This window comes from Diprion similis, chromosome 6, assembly GCF_021155765.1.
Source record: "Diprion similis isolate iyDipSimi1 chromosome 6, iyDipSimi1.1, whole genome shotgun sequence".
In the NCBI taxonomy this organism is placed as follows: domain Eukaryota; kingdom Metazoa; phylum Arthropoda; class Insecta; order Hymenoptera; family Diprionidae; genus Diprion; species Diprion similis.
In genome coordinates this window covers 9402492-9427568 of record NC_060110.1, presented here as the reverse complement: position 1 = coordinate 9427568, position 25077 = coordinate 9402492, and the positions used below count along the sequence as shown (strand labels likewise).

The following is a 25077-nucleotide window of genomic DNA, read 5'->3' as shown; positions in this document are numbered from 1 at the left end:
ACGTACCGATCAATTACGTCAGCCCTGTTAACATTGCTAATGCGATAAGAGCCTTATCTTATCCTGCACCATCGCATATCTTGACACGAACTATTTACCGGGTGAGGTTTTATTCCAAGTTATTCTGTATTGCAAAACAGGGTTTAACCATTCTATCGAAGTGTTCATCGCAATATGATGCATCAGGCTATTTTGTGAAGTTCGAGTCAAGTTTCGTACTGATGGTCAAACATCTTTCTTACCGCATGTATAAAATATTGGAACAATTCCATGTCACTGATGACATCACTTCGATTTTGGTGCCAAATCAGAGTATTTTTAGTATTTGAAGTGGACCTGATACTTCGAAATATTTTTGATTTTATAAAAAATTGACATTCGTCGAAGTGGCTCGCTACTCGAAAGCTTTCCACTTTCACCTTCGACCATGTCTTCCGACGGTATAAGAGAACCAACTGACCGAATGCAGCTGCCACAGGTGTGATTTGTAGAACAGCAAAGGCGGAATCTACAGAGAGAGTATGATTGATCAACGATTGCCCCTGCAAATATTAACGAGCTCATGATCACTTACGCGATTGCTTCAACCCATGGTGCGTATACGACGCACGTGCCATCGTAAGACAGCCATGGCCAGTGCAGGATAATTCCTGATTTAAAGCTGGCCTCCATCGTTCGCCCGATTAAGCTCGTTGACCCTCGAGTCACGTCCGATGCGTACAACTGCGACGGTCCGAAGATCGATACTAGTTCGGAGAAGACACCGTTTCGAGGGATGTGAAATCGATAACCGCGCCGAGATGGAAAATTTTTGCCTTATATACACTTATCCGAGAACGCAATCTTCTCGCTGAGGATTATCTGTGCCGAAGCTTTATGCGCGGAGAGCTATTACGGGCCTGAAGTACCGTTTAACTGGGCAGACGGGGCCGTGTTCTATCGCGTAAAAGTCTATTGAATTCTTTTTTCATTTTTTCATTTTTTCCCCATACTCTTCAATTTCTTATTTTATTTTCAGCCCACAGCGTCACCCATGTATCATCTCGAGTCTCGACCGTAAAGTAAATAAGTTTGATAGCTGTATCTCGTCACCGCGTCGCGTCGCCCGTGCTTTATCTTTCGTCTGGCTTATCCACACCTGCCGCAGGGGTGTCTGTCACATCCTTTGCAGATCGAACGAGGGAGTAATTGTTTTGATTATTAATTTATCGCAGGTACAACGATTAAAATGTTTGAAACAAGGTTACGGCGTATACCCGTTTCGATATGCTTCTGTTCATGTATTTATATATATACTTACATGAAAGTGCTGTCATCGTGGGGTGTAGCTTAGAGATACGCCGCACAGACACACCCTCCCAACGTGTAAATGTATGCAGGTATTAATTGAGGAGGCGTACGCGGCTTCTGCGAAATTCAGTCGATTGCCATGAGCCGCTTTCACGCAAGTCACTCGGTTGAAATTTGCACCATTCGCCTGCGGCCTTTTGGACTCTTAGCCCCCCGCGATGACAGCCTGACGCTTACGGTTATTAAACTTTCCTCGAGATCCAGCAACGTGAGCCTCAACCAAGTCGCCCCCCCACCCCCCACCCCCCCCCCCCCCCACGTCTGCCTAACGTAGGGAGTTTCGTGTCACTGCGAAATTACCACCGTGGTAAGACTCTGACGAGAAGGACCGGCGAAGTATCATATTCTATTAAAATGCCATTTTATTAATAATCGAGGAGCCTCCGGGGGATGCGGCACGGTGACAAGTGCCGCAGTAACGTTAGCGCCCGGAGAATCGTTCTATGCAGGCACAACGTGCGTGAGGAATGCCAGTTATAGCGGGTGCCGGGTTTTTTGACGCAGTAAATTTATGTATATAGGTATAATGTGCAGGCACGTTGAGTCTCGTCGAGCTCCGAAATTCAGAATAACGTATTCAAGTCGTTCACGAGCTTTGATATCGATCAAGTTGGGCAAAGTTTATCCCTCTGATACATATATATATATGTGTCGGTATACACGTAGTGATAAAATTATCGCTTATCGTAAACATGCGAAACTTTGAATCTGAAGTAATTACAGTTGTACATCAGGTGCGGTGTGCAGACGGGTGTCGTTACCGTTTGATAAATAACTCGAGGAAAATTTTCAACCGTTTTGAAATCACTTCCGGTCGACGTAGGAGACTTTTGGTCTTTTCATTTCATGACGTCAAAGCTCAAAAGTATCGCGGTCTTAATGCGATGCTGTGACACAAAATTCAGGGGGATTGAGTTACGCCTCTAATCACGTTGACTCGGTACGACTGTGATTGATGTGTTTGGCTTGCGAGATTTAAGAGATCGAATCACGATTGAGAAATCGGTAAATTTGAAGAACCTGATTTGGCTACTTAAAGAAACGACTGCCTGGAATATAAGAGTAGATACGTAACTTGTTGCTGTTCCTCGTACTCCACCGCTGCACAGTACCAGCGGAATTCGATGGTTTATTGGCTTTTCTTGGACGTGGTAGCATAAGGGAACTGCCGGCTCGCGGAGAAGCGAGGAGGAGGCCTCTCCCGCGATATAGACCACGGCACCGGCTTGTTTATGGCGGTACGACGATGCGCCATGTGCTGAAAAAGGCTCCTTTTAAATTTCGACGGCCACGACGAGGACTGCGACAATATCCTGTGCCAGTGGGTACCTCGCGCATCCTCTCATCGTCAGCGAATCGCCTCAACCTGATCTCCGGGTTTCAGGGGATGTCAAATTCCCCAAAGAAATATCATCAATATTGAATTGTGCCTTTTGACGAAAATTTTTCGTTGAACAAACTCATTGTCAGTAGTGAAGTGAGTAGTGTTCACACAAGTAAACTCAGCTTGTGCACTGTACAGAACAAGTACCTCATACAGGTAAAAACTGAGCTGAAGCAATTAAGCGCGGTAACTCGGCGTCGTCACAATGTTGTGCCTCTCAACTTCTTCGGCGCAGCTGGTCTCCTCAAAGGAACTTAACTACACCCAAGAAACTACGGGGCAAGGAGAGCAACTGAAGTGCCACGCGCCCCGAGTCACACGGAAACAAAGATGTCGCCGGTCACACCAGCCCCACAAACACACGGACGGCTCGTGCGGAAGGGCCGCGAGGTGCGACTACGGCCTGGCTGCACAATGCTGCAGTTAGGCTTACAAGTCGCTCTTGTCGAGCTGCCAACTCTCTCTCTTTCTCTCTCTCTTCGTCTCTCTTGCCTTGCCTCCCGCTCTTTCCTAGTCGCTTTGCTTTGTCCACCGTGTGACAAACGCTGTGACTGACTACAAAGCCCTTGACGAGTCGCGAACGGTTATGTTTTACCCTGGGCTTGCCCCTTTGCCCGTTGACATCCGCTTGTGATTGTAGCTGCGTGCGTACCCTTGCCAAGAAATTGGTAGGGTTCTTTGAATTTTCTCATCAACCTAGAATCATTACTCATCTCTTACATCTTATATTTACAGTCATAGCTAGGCTGTTCGATGACGTTCACTTCTGCTGATGAAAATTTCCAGGATTAATCGAACACCACCTAACACTCGGATTTCCTTGGCTCTTCCGTCGGCGGATTACAAGGAAAACCAACCGGTAGATCGAATTTTCGCCAAGCGATAGGTGCCACCTACGCTACGTGACCTCTGATACCTCGAGGAGTCGATACAACGTTTCGAGATATTTCTTTGCATCGGTGGGTCTATTAGAGTCCGGTTGGGTCGAGTTGCACAATGTAGGTGGATGCATATCGGTATACCTGTGTGTGTGTACGGTCGAGACGGTTAACTCGGATTACACTTGCAGGGAATACGAGTTTTCAGAAAGCAGGGCACGTACGGCAAGGGAATCGAGGCTCTAGGCAGGTTGGCAATGATCGCCAGCCGGTGACTCTGCTGGCCATTAACGAACACATGTCTCTATCTGGACTGTATCCTGGAGAGTGGTGGAAGAGGTCCGGTCGACCCGAGACGCGGGACTTTCGACCCTGTTCGAAGACGAAAAGATTAATCGGTCTTCCCTTCAATATCGCGCGTTCATCCGTCCTCGAAGCGAATATCGATTCGAAACTTCACCAGCGAATTATCAAGCACGAGCTTGGAATTGGAATTGCACCAGGAAGACGTGACGCCTGGCAGTATGACGTTTGCTCGGTATAATATATTCAGGTTACGCATAAATCGTGAAACTCATCTGCAAATCTATTTCGGTGGTCAGGATCAACGAAATACTCGCTCCGCGAGCAGAAGAATCTTAGCGAAATATTTTAGCTGCGAATATATACCGAATACGAATAACATCGGTCTCTCAGGAATGGAGCAAATTTATGAGTGTTTTATGTAGTTACTGTCACCGCTATAAATTGCTTATCAAAATACCTGTGGCGTTTGCAATTTTTTTTTTAGAAATTCTGAGGAAACTGGTCTGATGTATACACGTGTATTATGCTTTCGACGAAATCATCGTCTAGTCGACTAAACGTATTCTGAAAGCAGCACATCTTTGGTCGTATAAACAAGCTGCTCATATCCATCAGTCTTTTGATGGATTATCATTCTGCATATTTTGGCATTAAAATGATTGACAATTGGATGATGGATTCTCAAAGTTTTCTTGTAAAATAAGACACAAAATCACGTGATCGGTTTTAACGTATACCTTCTTATTTTCAAAACTTGTCGAGCTTGTCAACTTTTCTCGGTGCCTTGCCTTTTTTAAACATTTCATGGCAAAATGTTCTCAACACCAGAAAGTTAATAAAAGTATGTCGTAGTGGGTGGGACTTCGTTCGGTTCGTCACTTGGTAAACCGTCCATCGCTTGTCCGGAATTTTACGTATTCACAATCCACGGGATCAGAACCGATCTCTCTGGCTGCTCGGCTCAGACTGCCGCTCGTCTCCGCCCCCTTAATCGGTACCCCTCTTGTTTATCAACACCCCCCTAATCCCGTGACTGTGACCACGTTTGGTGTTCATTCCAGAACACCCAATTCCGGGCATAGGCCAACTCACAATAAATCAACTCTCAACGGATAACTTAAACTAGTTTGTTGAAAAAATCACAAAAATAATACAGCGTAACGCTAAAGAAATAAACCCTTTTATTCCGACAATTAAAAATTAGTTTCGAAAAGTTAAAATTCTTGTTCCAAAATAAGGAAACATGATTTTTTGATTTTTTCGCACCTTAGCAAGTCTCTTAGAATTGGATGAGTTCATCATCCAGCCATTAGTTGAGATCCTTACTGCTAGATCGAAGATGTCGTATGCCAGTCGGATCAACATCTGGATAGAAGTTGATATGGTAAGCCGATTAAAGGTACGAAACGGTAACTACACGCGGGGGGAAAACATCTCGGATGGATTTACCCCTGCAGCACACACACTCGGTCGGGTTGATTAATAATGTAATGTTAGCGGTAAGGTAATCCCGTAATGGTTCATTCATGTTTGTCGGTAAATAATATATCCATGTACAACGCGTGTACCTCGGCCTCTGCACCCTTTGCACACGTATGTTCGAAATGATTACCGCGACAACGTGTTCGAATATTATTCATACTACAAATATGGCCGGGGGTGCCGGTCGACTTTATATATTGGCAAATAATATCACCGTTCGTTTTAACGTGTACTCGGGATGTGTTACGGTTTGTCGATAGTTTGATAGCGCGCCGTCGAATTCACCGCGTCTGATGTTTCGGTCATTAAAACGCGATCGTTTGAAATCCGGAAACGTGTTATTTGACGGTGAATAAACAACCTACGACTTCTACTTGATGGCTGAATAACCGTTATTATCTTGATTTCCAACGCACCGCCGATAATTATTATCAGGCCTTCGAAAACTGATGCTTCAGTTTTTCTGCACGTCCAACATGTCTGTCTCACAATCCTGCAGGACATGCTTTCACCTATGAACGTGAATTAAAGCTTTCCGGCAATATATTTCGTATTGTTATGTAAAAGTTAAAGCTTGCATCCGTCGTCGAGCAATTCGGCACTCGGTTAAACACAATGGGCTTCGGACAGTCGACAATACAAAATATGTAAATGGGATGAACGCCGGTCGTCCGACGAAAACAATGAATCGGACCAGTGCGCACTACGTGTCAGAGTTTTCCAGTTTTCATACGATTATGAATCTATGAAAATCCCTGGCGGACACTGGGATAAATAGAAAAACGATGTCCCATTATTCTACTAGGCTAGTACTCGACTTAACTTTCTCCGTGTTTTTTTTTTTTTTTTTTTTTTTTTCTACCATCTAATAAATTTCTTTGTCAGATAGGGGAGGGTGGTGCAAAGTGGGCCCTCTGAAATTTTTCACATAACAAGGAATACAATTAATCACCTGAAATTTTTATTAAATATGAATTATTCGGAAACCATAATTACTCTAAACATTTTATTCTAATTTTAGGCATTATTTTCTCAAGGGGCACACTTTGCCCCACCTTCCCCTATGCGTACACACGAATGTATCCGGAGCTTTTAACAACTTTGCATCCTACCATGACCTAGCGGGAAATACGCATTATATCCATATCCATTTTCTAGTGACTGATTTATTCGTACATTGATTAGTGATTTATTGGGTAGCATGGTGATTTTGCTGAATTGTTATCATATTAATCGCAATTGTGTACGTCTGCATTTTGAATACAATGTTCATCAACTCCTGTTGCATTGATTTTCGGTTTAGCTAATTTCAATTCCATTGTCAATCAATCAGGCCCTACAGGGGTATCATATCTATCTTATCAAACAGTTCCTGCAACAGTTTGGAGTGAGTTTGAATTGAAATCACATAAAAGTTTGAATTGATTTGGATGGCCAACTGTCTATCGAGAAGATTTAGGAATAGGGATCCGCAATGGGGTTATATACCTTCGTAATTTATAACGTATAATTAACAGTCTGTAGAAATTATTTCCCATGGCCGAGGGCCCGATTCTATACTCTTATATCCGAGGAAACAAGCGTGGAAAATAGCCCTGCGTCGTTAACCCATTCCAGTGGTAGAAAACTTTTTCTTAAATACACGTACATATATTATGAGGTTTCACGCACGCACTGAAGCCGCGACAAGGACTCCCGATCATTGTTGGAATCGCGCACCCTGAGTGACACGATTCCCCAAGTGTCTTCACCTGTTTTCCAGTTAGTTGTAAATATGAGCGGTCCGTCATCCAGACAGTGACGTATAGCTCCCGTAACTACTTTCCCTCGGATGCCCGTCCACCATCTGGTTCTTACGGCACGGCACAGTTCCCTGGAGGAGCTTCCATTCCCGTCCAGAGACCCGGAACGTCCCTTCAGCAATCAACATCCGCGGTGTCGAGACGTTGGATCTGCCACTTTTACGCAATGTCATAAAGGGCTCGTCTTACGCGCAACAATGGATGTAAAACGCCGTAACTTTTCTCCCTCTGCATATTTTCCACACCGTACTCCCGCTATTCATCGGCATGGTATATATATGTATATAGATATATATACATACATTGCGTATTCTTTCGCTCCTTTTTTGGCAAAAATCAGGGGCTCGACTTCTTCGAGGTACCGCGTCGCAAAGTTATCTCTGTAAGAGACAAAGAAAGAGAAACAAAAACGTCAGAAGGCACTACGTACCGCATGGAAACTACTTTTCACCTTTTATTACGTCGACTCAGATTTTTTCTTTTTATGCTCTCGTAAAATTTCCCCAGTAGTTGTGCATTGCTGAAAAAAAAAAGTTTTCCATTATACTTCAAATTACTTTGTTACTTGCTCGTATACAAAGATATTCTGCGCTGCAGCGATATATTTTCCAATTCTGCCTTCTTAAATTTGAAATAACGAACCAAGTTTACCCCTGAAAAGTATAAACCTACGGTTTAAAATTTGACAAGAAGTTTATTTTTGTAATAAAAAATGCGGTCAACTAGAATTGAGACGAAACAGAGGATAAAACTAGCTTCCATACGATCAGAAATTCTGGAAAAACCTTCCTAACCTTATATCCAACGCGTACGGAGAAATGCGAATTGAATTTTCCGCGTATTCTCCTGATGAGGTACGAGTGGATAGAATCCGATCAATAACCCGATGAAAGCGGAATCACAAAACCTTAAACGGAATTATTGAAAAAAAATTGACGTGTTTCTTCACTGGAACGTTCAGATATACGTTTGGTAAAAGGTCGAGCTTTTTGTGTTAGTAGGGTATTAATGGATTCGAAGTGGCCACTTCTGTTGTCCACTCATCTTCTTTCCGGCATAGGTATGTGACACTTCCGTCAACCGTCACAGACATGCCTCCGTATTTAACAAATAATGTAGGAAGGTCTTTCGTGGGTCGCACAATAATTTTGTGGTTGGCGACAGTTCGTATATTCACAGGGCCGGGTTTGTCCCGTGGGGAGCTTCCTGACGCTCTTTGCCGCTCTCCGACGCTCGCTTCCTCCAAAAGGGTTCGCATCAATTCACTCCTGGGCACCCTTCCACTTGCCAAGGTTGGGCGCAAATTTGGCGCACTCTCTCCAATTTGCATCCATATGAATACCAACGTGTGAATTATGGGATCGGAATAAATTCAGTCAGTCAAGTTGAGCCTCCGTCGGTATGACGACAAGCCACCCAACCCGGCAATCATCGCATTCTAAGCTCTACCTCAGATGTTAGGAAATTGACTTCGTTTGACTCTGAAATTCAACTTGGCTAACCCGAAGAGCCTTGGGTGCGTTTCTCTTACATGATTAAAAGATGAACCAAATTTATTGTGAGAGCCGTTTCTGGTATGAGGTACCATTAGGCACGTCAAAAATTCTGCTGATCACAAGGCTCCAGTCGCAATAGTCACCACAGACAAGTCCAACTCTATTTCGAGAACTAAAAGGACTCAACTCGCGTAAATGACGTTAAAGAAATCGACGAAAGGTAATTGGCGAGTTCAGGAGACTCGCAGGATCTCAGGGCAAGTGTTGCCGCTTTGATACTCTGAGTCTCTAGTCATGTCCCGCCCAGCAGACAGAAGAAACAGATTTCCACCAATTAGAGGCTTAAATTTCTGGTTCTCAATTTGCCTAAATTAAATACCGGAAAATTAACTCGGCAGCTAATTTCACTGGTGGGAGTAAAAGCCAGTCTGTAGTGCTTATAGAGAAGACCTTTGGGTTGGGGCTATACCTAGATAGGTAGACGAGAAACGGCAGTGAGACGGAGAGACGAAAACGTCTGGGGAAATGAACCCGACCCGCTCCCCCGCGTCCACAGCGCCCATACTGCTCCATTGCGTTTCATCTCCGCGCAAATAATTTAATCTAGACTAAGTACATATTTGGGTACAGTTACGTAGTCAGTTGTCGGATTTGGCTTCGCGAAGTACCGGTATGATGAAAATTTCGTGTCTCCACCGTTACATCGGACCGGAAAGTGTAGACGGCTGTTGAGAAAAAAAATTAAGCCACGTTAAATAGGCAGTTGCAAAAACGATAAGTCGCAAAAGTTTGCCGTATCTTTCAAATTTGTTTTAAGATATACACAAATAATTTAAATGGTGCGTTTCAAAGGAGCAGATTTTCAGCGTTTAAATTTTGCATGTTTTAACAGATCTCATCGTTAGTTAATTTTTATCTTCACTCCTCGGTATGATTCAAGTCCGAGTTACATGCTGGACTGATTTGACGGTGGCTTCATGTACGCCATTTTTATTCGACACCACGCTTGACCAGCTGATATGGAGAAGACATACACAAATAAAGGTCATGAAACGTTCTTAAACCTTACAATCGTTACTCGTCATTAAATGTGAATCGCAAAGTGAGAATCCACACCCGATCTTGTCATCGTGTGGGTATATTCGAATATTGCAATCATTCCCTCCGCAGGATGAAAACTTATTCCGATCGATCACACCCGAGGTTCTTCTCAATACAATATTTGACGTTCGGTCGAAGCCTCGGGCACCTGCATCCGGACTAGGATTTGGAGAAAAATACCATGACGTGACCCTTCCTTCGAGGAAAAGTTGGAAAAGTTATTCCCCTCGGTGAAGGGACCCGGGCTCGCGAAGAGCTGAGAATGATGAAAACGGACAGGCTTGCAGAGAAGCCGAGGGAGGAGGCGCTGGATATCGCGGCCTTTGCTCCGGTTCACTCAAAGCGTCGAGCTTACGGAAAAGCAGCGCTATATTTATGAAAGCAGATTAGAGCTAGACGAAGCGCCTCGTGGGATCGGGACTAAGATACAAGATACGAGCGAGATACAAGGGTGAATTTACGAGAACGCCGTGTCACGCGCGCGTCCCGTGACCTCACTGGTCTTCCGTGAGTCAAGACCCGTCCGTTAAAAGGCAACTTGGCTTCTTGCAGTCGTTGTCACGGCCCAAAGTTCCCGTCGACAATACAGCTGGGCCGGAAATTCACGGTAATAATAAAAATCCGGTCACCAGTTTCCACGAGAAGTGAAAACTTGAGACTCTGTATCTGTAAACTTACCCCCGGTTTGTAATTGGTCGACAACAAATCGTCGGAACGATCCCAGTCAGAATGTTCGCTGCATTATAATCTCTCATTTTCTGAAACAAAAACAGAAACAAAGAAAAATAAAACCGATAAATGTTTGCCGCGGCGATTTCCGATTGAATCGTGGCGGAAGCGACTGTGACCCGTTCTAATTGACCCCGTTACTGCTATTAATATACCCACCTCATCCCCTGACTCACTCCCCACACCCACATTTTACCTCCTTTCGCAAAGCTCCGGTACTAAACTAAAGCGCGCCATTGAGGGTGATTTTTATTCAAGAGACACGGCCCAGCTCGTGCACTCTTGGGGACTTTAAGGGGTAGCCAGCCTCGGCTTTAACTTAGATGTATGTCGAAAGTTTAGCCCGGAATTTTTAATGTCCCCAGGAAGAAATATATAAAAATACTCTTTCCGAACTTTTCCTGTTGACATTCAACTCCGAATTGATGAAGCGTCGCTCCACCATTCTTTTGAAGCCTTGGATCTGTAATCTCAAGAAAAACTGCTGGTAGCTTGTTGAACAATGCGTGAGGGTTCAGTTACCAACCGAAGGTGATGGATCCCAGTGATTCAATTCTGTCGAACCTGATTGGACCCGATTAATATCTTCGTGAACATGGGCAGAAATTTCGTGGCATGACTTACCGTCAAATCGCATCTTCGGAATTTCACACACCATGGTAGAGTATGCAAGCCTCCCTTTCGGGTCATGACGTCCGTGTCACTCTTCGTAGCGGCTCCAGCCCCGTTCAGAAATACCAATATACGCTGCAGCCACAATCCTCCGCTTCAAAGTGTCGAGTAACGTGATGTAATTTCAGCTGAATAAGATTCCGACGCAGGGACACCAAGACGTTGTATTAATGCCTGATGGACTGATGTTGATCGTTGAAAACGAGAAAACATTCACGGTGTACAGGGGTGGATACTTTTTTTTTGCGATTGAACGAGTGATGGAGGATACTCGTATTGCGTGCAGTCACCCGACTCAACGTGTCTGTTTAATTTCCGGAGGATGAGAATTTTTTCCCCGGGTAAAATATAGCCGGCAGTGCATTAGCGAATTGCAACGGTGAAGCAAAAGTTGAGCTATGCGGCATACATCTTTCCGTACAAGAATGCAGTCGCGAAAATATATAATAAAAAGCGTCCGGAGCACATCGCCACCTTTGGCCACAGAATAGAAAATTTGCATTTCTGTAAGAGCCCGAGTGCCTGCGTCAGTGGAACTCGGAGTACAATGGACGCCAAAAAGTGTCCGCGAAATGGAATTCATAATACGAAGATGGCTTCTCACCGCTCTTCTCCACAAAAGGATACTACGAACGTTGCTAGGCATAAAGGCATACTATAGCTTGAGAACGATATGACGGCATCGCACGACCGCTACTCAGTCTACGTATATGCACCTACGTGGATATGGGACCACGGAATTTGTCGTGGCAATGGCCTGCAACTCGACTGTGGTAGCTAGTGCGAATAAGGCGATTCTACTTCCTGTGCAAACGTACGCGTCATTGATGTATGCCTACGTAACCAGGGTGTGAGTGTATGTTATACGGCGCAGTGTTGCGCGGGGGAAATTGAAATATGCAAACAACACTGCAGTCGCGGCGCCACCTCGCTAGTGTCTCGTTCTGGATATATTCCTTCGCTGAATTTTTCCGCAACTCAAACTACCAAGGGTGACTGTGGTTGGAAACGGAGGTGAATTTTTCAGAGGACTTACCGGAACCATGATGTGCTACGTTGGACTCGAGAGTTGGGACCTTTGGGACGATTTTGCAGACTCATTTTTGCTTAACAGCACCCTGATAGAATCACTTACGTAGTGGGAAATAGTAGAGAACGCACGAAAGCGTCTATTTTTCATGCCAAGCAAGCATTACTCTGATAACAGTACCTGTTCTTTGCATGTCGTAAAGTCCAGTCTCCAATGGCAGGTTTCACAGTGCTCAAGCGAAGTAATTTTATGGGAAATAGGGGAAAGTTTTGTAAGAATACGGGGGTATGAGGGTTCCAATATTTTTTTATTGTACTGACCAAATAGAGCGAAATTAGATACATACTAGGGTGTCCGTTATTTTGGTCGTTTTGGAATTTTTTCGACTGCACCACAAAAATATGATTGTATCAGAGAAAAAAAAACCTGCGATTAGAAAAATTTTCGGATAATATAAAGACGTGCCGGGCGGTGATTGAAATTTTGAATTAAAAATAGATTATAATTTTTAATATTCTTTAATTTTTTTTCAGAAGCTAAAAGGAAAAATTAATTTAATGCTTGAGAACAATGATTATATTTCCAATTGAACGTAGGAACAAAATAATTTTGGCTGAGCGCACGTATTCCGTGAATGACAACACTCAATTAAGCCGTAAAAATTATGGTTCTGTAAAATATAAGAGAGTTTTGAAATTCGACATGTAGTTTTTTCGTTCCTCAGTTAAGTTGGAAGTATAAATATTGATCTGAAGCATCAAATTGATTCTTCCAGTCCATTTTAATTTATGAAAGAAAAGTGAGTTACTGATAAAAATATGGGGAGTTTTACGGGGAAATTGACTGCTTTAGAGTACAATTAAGGAAAACCTTCAGTTTGAGAGTGTTTGTAGAAGAAGGAAAAAAATAGTTTACTTTTACGGAAGACGAGGAATCACTGTGCAGCCTGCAACGGCACGGAATAACTTATTTAAAAACAAATCTGATCTGAACGTTGTAATGTTTAAAAAAACGTGTCCTAGCCCAGATATTAAATCCCTTGTAGCATCCCGACTCAAGGTATATTGCAGTGAGGTTAGGCGTCGGCTGGATGTTTCCATCAATACAGCAGCGTCGATAATCAAATGACAAACGTGTGACGCTCTGCAGCCGTGGACTCGTCGGCGTATAGGAGTAAATCGGAGCGAGGTAGGTTAAGCCGACGGAAAAGCGACGGAGGAGAACGGGAAGGACAACGACCAGCGACGTTGAAAAGAGGGAGAGATCTCGTTGTATCGATCGCCATCGTAAAATCCGTTTTATGACTTGGACGCTGTCCAGTGACTGGTGTATTAGCCGTCGCATTGCCTCGCAAATAAAACGGTCTCCCCCTCCCCTTCTCAACCCCCTCAACGCAGCATCACTTCGATGCTCCGTTCGTTTGTCCATCCGTCTGTACGTACCTCCGTGCCGCCCGCATCAACTCTCTCTCGTCGGCGACGGGAAGTTTATAGGCAAAAACCCTTACGAGCCTCCCGTCCCATCGGGCACCCCTCACTACCAAGTATTCTTATACGTCCTCCATCCTCCACTTTATACCCATCGCCGTCCTCTTCGTCCCTCCACCCTCCACCCTCCACCTTCCACCCCTATCTTCGCCCCGCCAACTGCACGGAGAAGAATTACTTTTATAATAGGATTCGAGCCAACCAAGAGTTACGACGATACGACACTGCAATATCGCGTGCAATATCTATTGTTTCGACAGATACGTACGTGGGCACACCGTTTCCCTCAGTTCATCCTTCTCCAGCTCTGGATCTGGCAAGCTTTGGTTATCCCCCGCAGGGATATCGCGTCCTGCGTGTTTCTCTCGCTATTTTTGAAAATTACCGTTTCTTTAGCCCAGAAAATTATCCGTGCCCGTCTTCTCGGCTCGCCGAAACTACACCGTGTTCGGGCCGATCGCGTGCACGGAGAGATTGGGCCTCCGCCTTCGACCGAGCGGGTCCGACTCCTCCTCGGGTGTCCCGGGGGCAGCTATCGTCGGCGGGATCGCCTTATCAATCACCGGCCACCGTCGAGGCCCACGGGCTCGCTACTCCCGCGTTAATGTTCTCTCGTTTAGTTTCACCGCTTATCTTCCTCAGGGACTGTTTCGAAAATTTATAATATTCTCCCGGACTTATCTAGTGTCGGGCGCGCCGAGGTTTCGGGGGCAAAATTGCGGGGGTTCAAGAAAGGGGACTTTTAAGTCTGGAGTAAGCGGCGGCGGCGGCGGATGCAAGCGTGCTGTGCCGTGCTTCGCTATCTCGCGGGACGGTCACGCTTCCTTCTTATCACTGAAGGTTGAAGGGCGAGCCCCTAACTTCTCTGGAGCGTCTCGAAGCTGTGGGAGAAACAGGGGGGAAAAAAGAAAAAAAGAATACCACCGTGTATCGACTTATACTTTCAACGACCCAAACGACCTGTAAACACGTACAGCCGACGATGAGACTGGATGCAAACTCATCAGAGATTAGCATCGGTCTTATACCTCACTCGTTTTCTCATCTTCTTTCCCGTTTTATCAAGATCGAAAACCGATACTTTTTAGACATTTTTCTTTGCTTTCGTTGCTTCTTATTCAGGACTCGACTGCAGGTTGGTCTTTGATTCCGATATACTCACTCGCGAAATTCGGAAATCACACACCCCTTTGAACGTATTTGCCATTGTTCACGCCGACAATACGAAAATTTTTAGGTACGGTGAGTGTACCTTGGTTTAGCCTGATGTTGCGGATATCGCGTGAAGGAAGAGCGGGAAATTTATAGCCGAATCAAAGTATGAGCCCGAAATAAACGGGGCATTGAGTGTCGATAAAAGTGACAAGGAATTGATCGAGTTCTACAGGTAGACAAAATGGGGTAAAACTATACCTGCATTTGTCATAGTTCGTGCAAATCACTACCCAATCCACTAGTTATTAACTTATTATTTATAGTAGGTATGATAAAAATGTCGCTGGTACCTACCTAGCAGTGATCGATTCGGCTTTCCTTTAGACACGTCGCAGGGTGAAACCGAAGGTCAGATTGAATTGGTTTCGTGGATTTTTTTATATTGCAAGGAAAAGAAGAAAAAGAACAACCGACGTCAACAAATTTGTCACGTTATCGTGTATTTGACCCACGCCATTCGTGTCGCGTGAGATCCTGGATAGGATTTTCCTCCTCCCTGATCTACACGCATTGCATTCAGGCTCAGGTGAGTCGATCGCACGCTTCGCAGGAGGTCGCTGTACGTGTATCAAAATTTATAAAAGACTTTCAGGGCTCGCCGAATGCGGTCGTCGCGTCAGATAATATTAAACACCTACCTGCCAGGCGGCAGGGACCTCGAGTTAATTCGGCACCGCAAGTGTCGCACGCAAATCTACTCTTGTCACGCCTTGAATAAAAAATATATCCAAGTCAGTCCCTGTTTGGACAGGTTGGATTTACCGGGAGATTTGGACAGGAAAGTTTCGAGCCGTCCTTTTAAAAGTTTAATTCCGCTTTATAGTAGAGTGAAACTGCACCTGCAGATAAGGGGAGAACTCTTCGTGTAATTTATTGTCCCTGGGTTACACGGGTAGGTAAATTCACTTCAAACTCGTTGCCGTTATCACTTTATATCAATATTCTCGTCCTGGGTTGAAAAAACTTTTTCACCCCAATCCAAACGTGCCATAAACCTTAAATACGTTTACAATGGCCTTCGATTCGCGAAATATTGATATTCGACGACTGTATTTTTGTGGAACCGATACTCTAAGGATCCCCTAAAGTTCGCACAGCCGCCTATCCCTTCGCTATATGGATTCACTAAGCTAGAAATAAATGTTGGATGTCGAGTTGTTACGAAACTGTGTCAGGATCGATGAAACGAACCATCTGTTTGGTATTCGTAACTCTTCAACAGCATATTTGCAGTGCTTTTTCACCCCAGTTGTCATATTTTATTCCCTCCCCCTCCTCTCGCCGCTCTGTTTTTCTTTACTCGGACTTCACACTGAAAATTTTTGTGTGGTACTATTTTTCTCCACAAAATCTACGCCAAAATTTGCGAGTACTAAATTCATGTGGTTGCAGAAATTCGCATCATGCTCACAGTCTACGACGCATGCAATACTATGTCACGAAAATTTATCATGCAGGCACTGTTGCCAGAGGTTTCCGGTCGATTTCAATCGGTACCTGCACGTCTGAACCGACCAGAAACCTTATGACGTCGTTAAGGTTAGAGCAATGATAATTAACCTCTGAATCTAAGCGGGAGCCAGAGTCTGACCATTATCGGCTGTATTCACTGCGGTCGTTCGAACGCTTCATCCTTGTTCCACTTACGCGCAGCCTCGTCGTCTTCAAGATTTATTTAAAGGGCTCACCTATATCTGATCGCCATTTGGTTATCTTGCCGCAACAAGACGAATGATCCTTGGCACGCGCGCATCTCTTTCACGTGGCTTCGCAGTCGGAGTTGAACTTGGAAAACGATCCTGTCGTTAGCGGTTGATCACATGCACTTTGAAGACTTCATTCCGCTTACACTTCCCTTTTATTTGGGAGTAAATTTTACTTGGCATTGAACCCAATTTTTTCCTCCATACAACACAAGTAATTTTCAGTTCTGTAATTTCGGATGCCTTGACTTTTCGCTGCTCCCCGATGTGATTTGAACAGTATAATTAGTTAAGCTGTTTATCGAATTTCCGGCGAGTTTCATAATTAAAATAGAGAAAAGAGTAAAAATGTTCGTGTCTTCTCTTTGCTTCCACACAGTTCAGCGTAGAATCTTTACACTGATGAGCTTGAATTTATTTTTCCAACGAGTTTCCAGACAAAAGTGTACTTCCCGCATGTATGTTCCTGCATGCAGAGTTTCTATTAGTTTTTTTTTTTTTTTTCTTAGTTTCTTCTTCAAGATTCCCAGACGGCACTTGGGCGACTTTTAACAACAGCCAATTCACCGTGTAGTTATCGATGAAATTACCGAGGGTTTCAAAAATGTGTCGTTGTAATCGTGCAGAAGCGCGTCCTGTGCGCGATGCAACTCTGGTGCTTGTGCGAGCAATTAAAGCTTCATGCATAATAATGTCAAAACCACAGCAGCTATTACTATTTATTTTTCGAAATTCAAGTCAAAAATATTGTTATGTATTTGTTGCACAGAAATGGCGTACGTGCCATATGACGCGAGTTAAACACCGAGGAATGATTTGAAGCGTGATATTAATTTTGTAGGAATAAGGCTCGTCTATAAAAATATCTGGAGGTCAAGTAGTAGGCTTCTGATAAAAGAGTAGCCACACTAATCAAAATTCAATACAGATCCAATTAAGTTAGAAAATAGAATTTCAGTCCTCAGCTGTTTGCAATCCTATAAGTGCAGAAACTCTGATACTTTGCGATAATAGCACATGTGACGAATTTGTTTATTTAGCTTACTTTTCACACATGTCTATAGTTCTTGGTACTGCCAATCCATTGTACAGATTGACCGAAGTGGAAGGACGTACTTTTCATGTAGTAAATTGCAAAAGTGGTCAGCTAACTATTTAAATATAAAAATAATGCAGCGGATTTTACTTATCATCTTTCCGTTGAATCTATGTTTTATCCGTCATTGTGGATCATTGACAGCACTTCTTTTGTAATATTTAAATAAATGTGATTTATTGAATGGATGAATCATATATTCACAGCGGTTCTTGTGTGTTATTACAGGGTGCGCTTTCCTGACCTACTACAGCCGAGACAGCGCGATCAGCGCCCAGGACGCTCTACATGAAAAGCGGACTTTACCAGGGGTGAGTTTTTTATTTCTCAATTTGCTTCATTCTGTGGTCCAAAGTGACCCAATTGAAGGCATTATACCGAGTAGCTTTACTGCAGTTCAAAGTACCCATCGGCAGTATCAATGAAAGTTACAACACAATTATTGGAAAAACAACATTTTTCCAATCATAAGAAGGAACGCTGGTCTATATTTACAAAGTCACTAGCGCGTATACTGATTCTGTGGTTATTATTTTACAACAATAACAAAAATGATGGCACAAGCTTGACGATTGTTTGAAGTGTAAAGTCAGGGCAAAACATACATTCTTGGCATTTTTTTTACATCTGGGTAATAAGCCTCACGTGGTATTTTGAACACTGTTTGATCTATTCTTGTATAAAAATTCGGTCGAAATACAATGTTATAACTTTTTTCCGTGTCTTAAACTTCAACAGTCATTAAAAAAGCTGACATATTAGGGATTCCTTAAAACAATATTTCGAATCGCCATTCAAAAACTCGCAAGATATGCTTAGTCCGATAACATTCAGCAGCTCGTATAACTTTAGTTGAAAATGGGTAGCTACTCACACAATGCGATGCTTCCGCAATACGTAAATACAACGGCAGTGTAGACAAAGTCCAGAAGCTTAGCACAGCATCATTCCTCGTCTGAAGCTATAAGCGTCTAATTTTATTGAATCTCGCCGCTGCAATTTTGCACGTAAACCGAGGCAGTGTACACGTCTAGTGTGCTAATCTCTTGCTTAATATTTACTAGAAACGCGACGAGCCCCACGTAGTCGGTGTTTAGCCCCAACAGGATGCAATGCATCATTGGATAACTACCGCTGGAACTGCCGTGTCTCTCTTCCCACTTTTAGTGTTAAGGGTTGACGATACAATCGGAATGTATTTCTTTTTACTGACACAATACCGCGGACTTTGATTCTATCGAGGAATGTCATCGACCATGACTTACGTTATGGCGAATGAAATAAAACACAATCATAAAACAAGAGGTTTATCACACCTTGCGATATTACTGTGAATTCTGAAAGATCCGTATATCCTGTCAACTTTATGTATTCCTTGGATATAGTATAGATATCAGAAACCTGTCGCTGAGCAGAAGTCTGCTCATTTCTCTATGAAGAAGAAAGTTCATTCTAGTTTAGTGAAGCTCGTATGTCTTTATTCTTTATTGAACATCTAAGGCTGTTTTTCATCCAAAGAAATTGAAATCCCGATAGCCAGTAACAAATTTTTATAGAATTTTCATCGGGCTAAAAATATTCACTCAGCACTCTGACATCGTTCCCAATTTGCATGCCAGGTTGCGGCATACGTTGGCGTGCCATTCGCATCATGGTCCTGGCACTTCCAGCCCTGCACTTCCAGGACTTTCCGTAGGCAGGAACGGGAGTTGCAGTTACGTTTCGTTAATCTATTCCCGAAACAACAGCGAAGCGGTCTTGGCACTGTTGCCAGAGGAAATCGTTTTAAATGTTATGTTGAGAGACGGGGTGGAGGCCTCGCTTAGAGTTATGACTTTATGAAGATAGATACACGCACGAGCCTCAGGCGTCGACCTGGGAAGGAAATAAATTACTCTGGAAAAATTAACAAATTAATTGTGAACTGTCTCGAGATTTTGTCTCGTGAATTTTTCAACACTTTTCAGTTATTTGCTCGTTCAGATTTGTTCAACTTTCGCGAACTGGTTAGCGTTTTTCAGTTTTTGCAGCCGCGCTATATTTTTTTTTATTTTTCATTCGTGATACAATACGCCTCGTTTAACGAACGTGAAATACTGAATGCCGCATTGTTCTGCTCCGTTGATTGAAAGTTTGTTAAAACAAGAAAAGCTGTTCGGCAACACAATTTACAATGCGCGTGATTCGAAAGTATTTTATGCGAAAAATTCCCCAACGCGAACCACATGGTATAGAAAATGGAGAATATAACTTTCAGTCGATGTTGGCCTGCGAAGCGCAGCGCGGGAGCAACGGGTACGTTATGTAAAAATGCACTCTGCGAGCAATTGAATCAAATGGATAGTTACGGCGTCGGTGAAAAACATCTGGAAGCTCTTTTGGTCCGAAAAGCAGACGCCTCTGGTTAGAACCAAGTCTGCATAATTCAACGTAGCACCGATTATTCAGAAGCGCATAAAGCTATTGCATAGCTCAGGTGGTGCCAATTTTTCCGACAAAATTTGGTTAAACAACTTGAATTCGCGCAAGCAATGCTTTTTACAAATGTAATTTTTTGCATCAGGTTTATGCCAGCAATAATTCAGCCATAATATATTCATATTCAGGTAAAATTCAACGGATGATTACGTTTTATATTTGAAATTACAATTTCTGCTGAGCTGGCTTTCCAATCACCGCTTATTAGTCGCAGAAAATGGATACATAATTGAACGACGTCACAGTTTCTCTTTGCAGTGGAATGCTTCGAAAAACGCTTTGTCTCTTAAGTAGGAGCCGAGTTGAGTACCGCCGTTAATCTGATTCAGTTCTAAAGTTCTTGTCCAATCTGTCAAGCTCTGCTAAACGTTTGTGAGCATGTTTCGATATCGTGATTTTGGAATAACCTAACTCACCTGGTTTGTGATTTAACGAAGCATAAACGGGCCTGTGATTTACTTGGGCGCTTGACTAACGAACGCTAAACCTCCTTTGAAACTGAGCGATAGAACCTGGTCTAAAAGCATCGTGCAGGCAGAGCTTCTATACTTAGCTTTCGATTGTTATAAGTTTTTGGTTACGTCAGTGTGCATGACCCCGGTGAAAGAAAGAGTGTTGAGCGTGAAGAATGGCAAAACAGTGCTGAAGCCTGAGAGCAACGAATTGCTTCCGCTTCCGGTTGGCGAAAGTCGTTCTGAAAAATCGATCTTGCCACTCAGTTTTTAAGCTCAACTACAATACATCATTTCTGCAGCAATGACAACGCTTAGACATCGATTTTCACCCTCCTTTATATCGTTCCCAGTTCAAAATCGATGCGGATTGTTTACACTGTCAAAAATAATTTTTCCAACAATAAATGGTAATTTTTTCTGATATTGGAATCAGAGTTGTTTTTCTGTTTCGGATTCAACAATATGTCGATTCTCTTGAAATACTGTGTGAATTTGCAATTGAATTAGTGTCTCACAGATATCGAAATATTCAAAGATTTTCAATTCAATGTCTTTAGTACCCTATCCAAGTGAAAAAAAAATTTCCTAGGTTTTCCATAACAATGAAGACAGCGTGATGACAACTATTGCAGCGTATTACTCGATACAAGGTGACCATAAATTTTTGACGAAAGGGACTCGCGGATTTTCAGATTATGCAGTGTGCAGTTGTTGGAAGGAAAAAGCTGCGATCATTATTTCAAACATGTCTGAGAGATTCTTTCGCAGATTAAAACCCCGCATTCCCGTTTGTCGCCAGAGTGAGGGATTGCACAGGTTGGAAATGCATACACGTCTCACGTAACCGCGGTAAATATGTATCTTTGAATCTGACAGTTGAAACGGTGATATAGGACGTGTTTCGGTAAAGAAACGAACGGCGAGACGTATTTCACCGGCGTTAATCCATGCATGAGGGAATAATTCCTGCAAGTGTAAAATGCGGCCGATAGCCGCCCCGAGAAATGCGAAAAGAAACGGACGCGCGGAGATCTCCCCTTCAGGTTGATATCGTCGAGTACAGGGCTTCGATCCGTCGCCGCCATCTCGAATTCTCGGCATTCTTTACTAACGAATTTTTTGCACCTTCTTCGTGCACCTGCGACTCACCTTCGTCACGTCGTTCGCGACCCCGTCGGATGTTTTGACGTTCATTTTGCAGCTGCTCAATTTTCCCGGGTTTCATGATTTACCGATGACGTACCCTGAATACACGCGTTACGTGAACGAGTATTTCTGGATTTATTATATACGTACAATGCCAAGTTTCCTGGAAAATTTTCCCCTGATTAAATTCGGTTTTGCCCTATTTGTTTCCTGAAGACACTCAAATTGTTCTATTTCAGTCACTAAATTAAAGACGAATCATTATTGAAATTCAATCTTGAATTTATGATACAGGGATGGAAATTTTAGTGTAAGAGAAAGATTTTGTTCGGGACTACAGTAGCATATACTCAGCTTGTGCGTAAGTTAAATACAGCGTCATGACTATTATATAATTACTAATTTCGATGAGGTATGCAATAGATTTGTATCCTATAAATTTTCGACTCTGACGAAATTTGAAACAGCTCTTTCACATACAGAATTTCAACTCATCTATTCACGATGGCTTACTCAAGATTCTCTGAGGGACTAATTGTTCTTGAATTAAATTCTTCTGCCTAGTTTTACATTTTTTTTTTTCAAGAACTGAACTACAATACAGATGAAACAAGAAAAGTTCAAGGCATTTTTTGAATCGTCTGTCAGCATCTCAGGTGCCGTTTCTCAAAATTTAAGGATATTAACAAAACATAATTCTCGACTGCAGGTAATATCAGTCTAGTTTGCTTACGCAGCAAAACTCAGCGCGATGATTTACAACATCTGCGGTACACACACATATACATATATACACGCCCAGTGTAGCTAATCAAACCTAATTATGTAAATAGCCATAAATTTAGTTCGCTTATATACATGTATACAGGAGCGAGCAGTAAACAGGGGCGTTTTTCAATTTTGGTTACGAAATGAGCATTGAGTAACGCCGACTCCTGAATAAATTTAAACATCACCAAATCGCAGTAGCCTGGTATAAAGTCTCTTCCTCTTCCATTCCAAACTTATTCCCCGATTGAGGAAGAGGATCGTAGAGTGGAAGATTCGAGAGCAGTCGATTTTTCGACGTCCATCCACCTCTTCGAGGGCGGCAGCTCCCCTCCCTCCACCTTTTTACCGCAGACTTGGGATATTTTCACGTTGATAAACTGTCTACTTTGATCTTGCCTTTTTACCCTTTTTTTCTTAATTATCCACTCTTCAAGTACTCTGCTAATCAATTTTTTCTCCAGTATCCGCAATTACACCGGCGTCGTCTTTCATCAGAAGAGTTGACGAGGGATCAAGTTGCGATTCATTATCAAGAGTTCGATAATATGCTTTTTCAACCGGATCAACATCCACAACATATATATATATATAAGTGATTTTTTAATCGACCAGAAAATATCCTTCCATAAAAGTTCTGTCGTTTTACCTGAACATAGTTTAGTGATGCGAATGAATGTGAGTTTGCTATTATAAAGGTTGGAGAAGGAGTGAGGGGGGGGGGGGGGAGGGTCATAATTTAACCGTATGTAAATATATAAATCAATCGTCGATGCAAAAGAGAAAAGAAAAAAAAAAGAAATTGTAACCATCTCTCCTCGCAAACGTGGTAATTCGATCGGATCAGCTTATGGGTGAAGGGGGAGTGTGAAAAAATTGATCCATTTTCTCCACCACACGTGAAATTCTGATAAACCGCAGGAACATCTGGCGATCTGTTAATGTTAGGCTTCAGTCGGCTACGCTAGACTAACACCAGCGACCAACACAGGAACGATATCTCCGGGCGGAGGCTTGGCAGACGCGGCAAGGTAAATAAACAGGAATTAAATATGGAAAGCTCTATACGCGAAGTAACGGCTTAAGCCGCGGTCGAAACCTCCGAAATTTTGAACCGGACCTCGCGACCTACACGGAATCATTTTAGAACCGAATTTCCACAGTAACGCAACTGAGCGATGCGAAAGCAATTCAATTTTCTGGAGATTGAAGCCGCTCTTGGGATTAGGTTATAAAAATCATTCACCGTGTAACAAAAGGCCGTGAGATTTTCACGGCTAATTTTAGACTTTAGATACATACAACGTGGGAGGATAACGCGAGGCGGTCATCCCCGAAATTCATCACATCCGATGTGAGTAAACTACTTAATCGCGTGATCGCTCGTCGGTTCTTATCGCGATGTCGGATCCACCTAAGATCCACGCTGGTCTGATACAGCATTCACCTGGTTAATGATATGCAGCGGCGTGGAAGCCAAAAATTCTTACGTGCCGCATAGAATACTCGGACAGACCAAGAATTCAAGACCCAGGCTGACTCGAGTTGGTGAATTGGGGGACGCCGAGTGGCTTAAAGGTTTGGATAAATTACTCAATCGCGTGGGTGTCTCCGTGGGACTAAAAAATCCAGTTGTTCGTGACAAGGGTATCTGTATCTGCCCATCTCCACCGCCCTCTTATTCGTTCACGTGTACCTTCCTTTCCCCCCTCCCGGCTGATATTAAGGGAATTTATGGGTGTTGTCCAAATTTCAATTGCGGTTTGGGACGTGAGGCCGCTGGGTCGCGTGAATTTGACGATTACAGGAGGAACCTGCCCCTCAGTTATTAATTAAGGCTCGACTTCTTAGCCACCCCACAGCAGCTCGATTCGACGAGGCGTTACGTTCTATTCCGAAGAATATTAACGACGCTGCATAGCCTTAACGGTTCAACGCTAGAACTATAAATAATCCAAGAGAATGCGGCCGCTGCTTCGCAGTCTTTCTGCGTAAGTATAATCAATATCCTTTGTCGCAACAGATACGAGCGGAGCGTTGAGACGATTTCTTTCTATCTTTACTTTTTTTTTTTATCACGATGACACGACGAGGTTGGGATGTGGTGATTGTCGCACTTTTTTTATGCCCGCTTTTCGCTGACGATGAGTATACTCATTTTGTATTCGCATTTTATGCCCTTGCTTTAAACTAGGCTCTTCAGACTTTCATCTTTTTTTTTCTTACCTACGTATATTCACAATGTCAAAATACAGTATACACTTGAGACGTCCGTAGTTGAGAGGACTGTATAATCGGCACAAATTTATGCGGCGAAGTAAAGAAATGACTTATTTATAAATTGATGTATATATACAGACAATCTTAGCTCTGTGCTCCAGGCGAAATACGTCACAGTGTACATCGCCTACGAGTATCTAGCCTGAATACTGAATTTACGTAACATATCTATTTGTGTAAGCTGGAACGCTGGTTTTTTTCTTCTCTTTGCTATCCCTC

At 43.1% G+C, this 25077-nt stretch overlaps 1 protein-coding gene across 1 annotated transcript in view; it reads left to right on the top strand.

The window, feature by feature from the left end:
• Positions 1-25077, top strand: part of LOC124407804 (CUGBP Elav-like family member 4) — a 514861-nt gene that overhangs the window by 23693 nt on the left and 466091 nt on the right. Inside the window, exon 2 of the mRNA XM_046884336.1 lies at positions 17960-18042. Coding sequence (XP_046740292.1) covers positions 17960-18042 — 83 coding nt within the window. The remainder of the gene's footprint in view (positions 1-17959; positions 18043-25077) is intronic.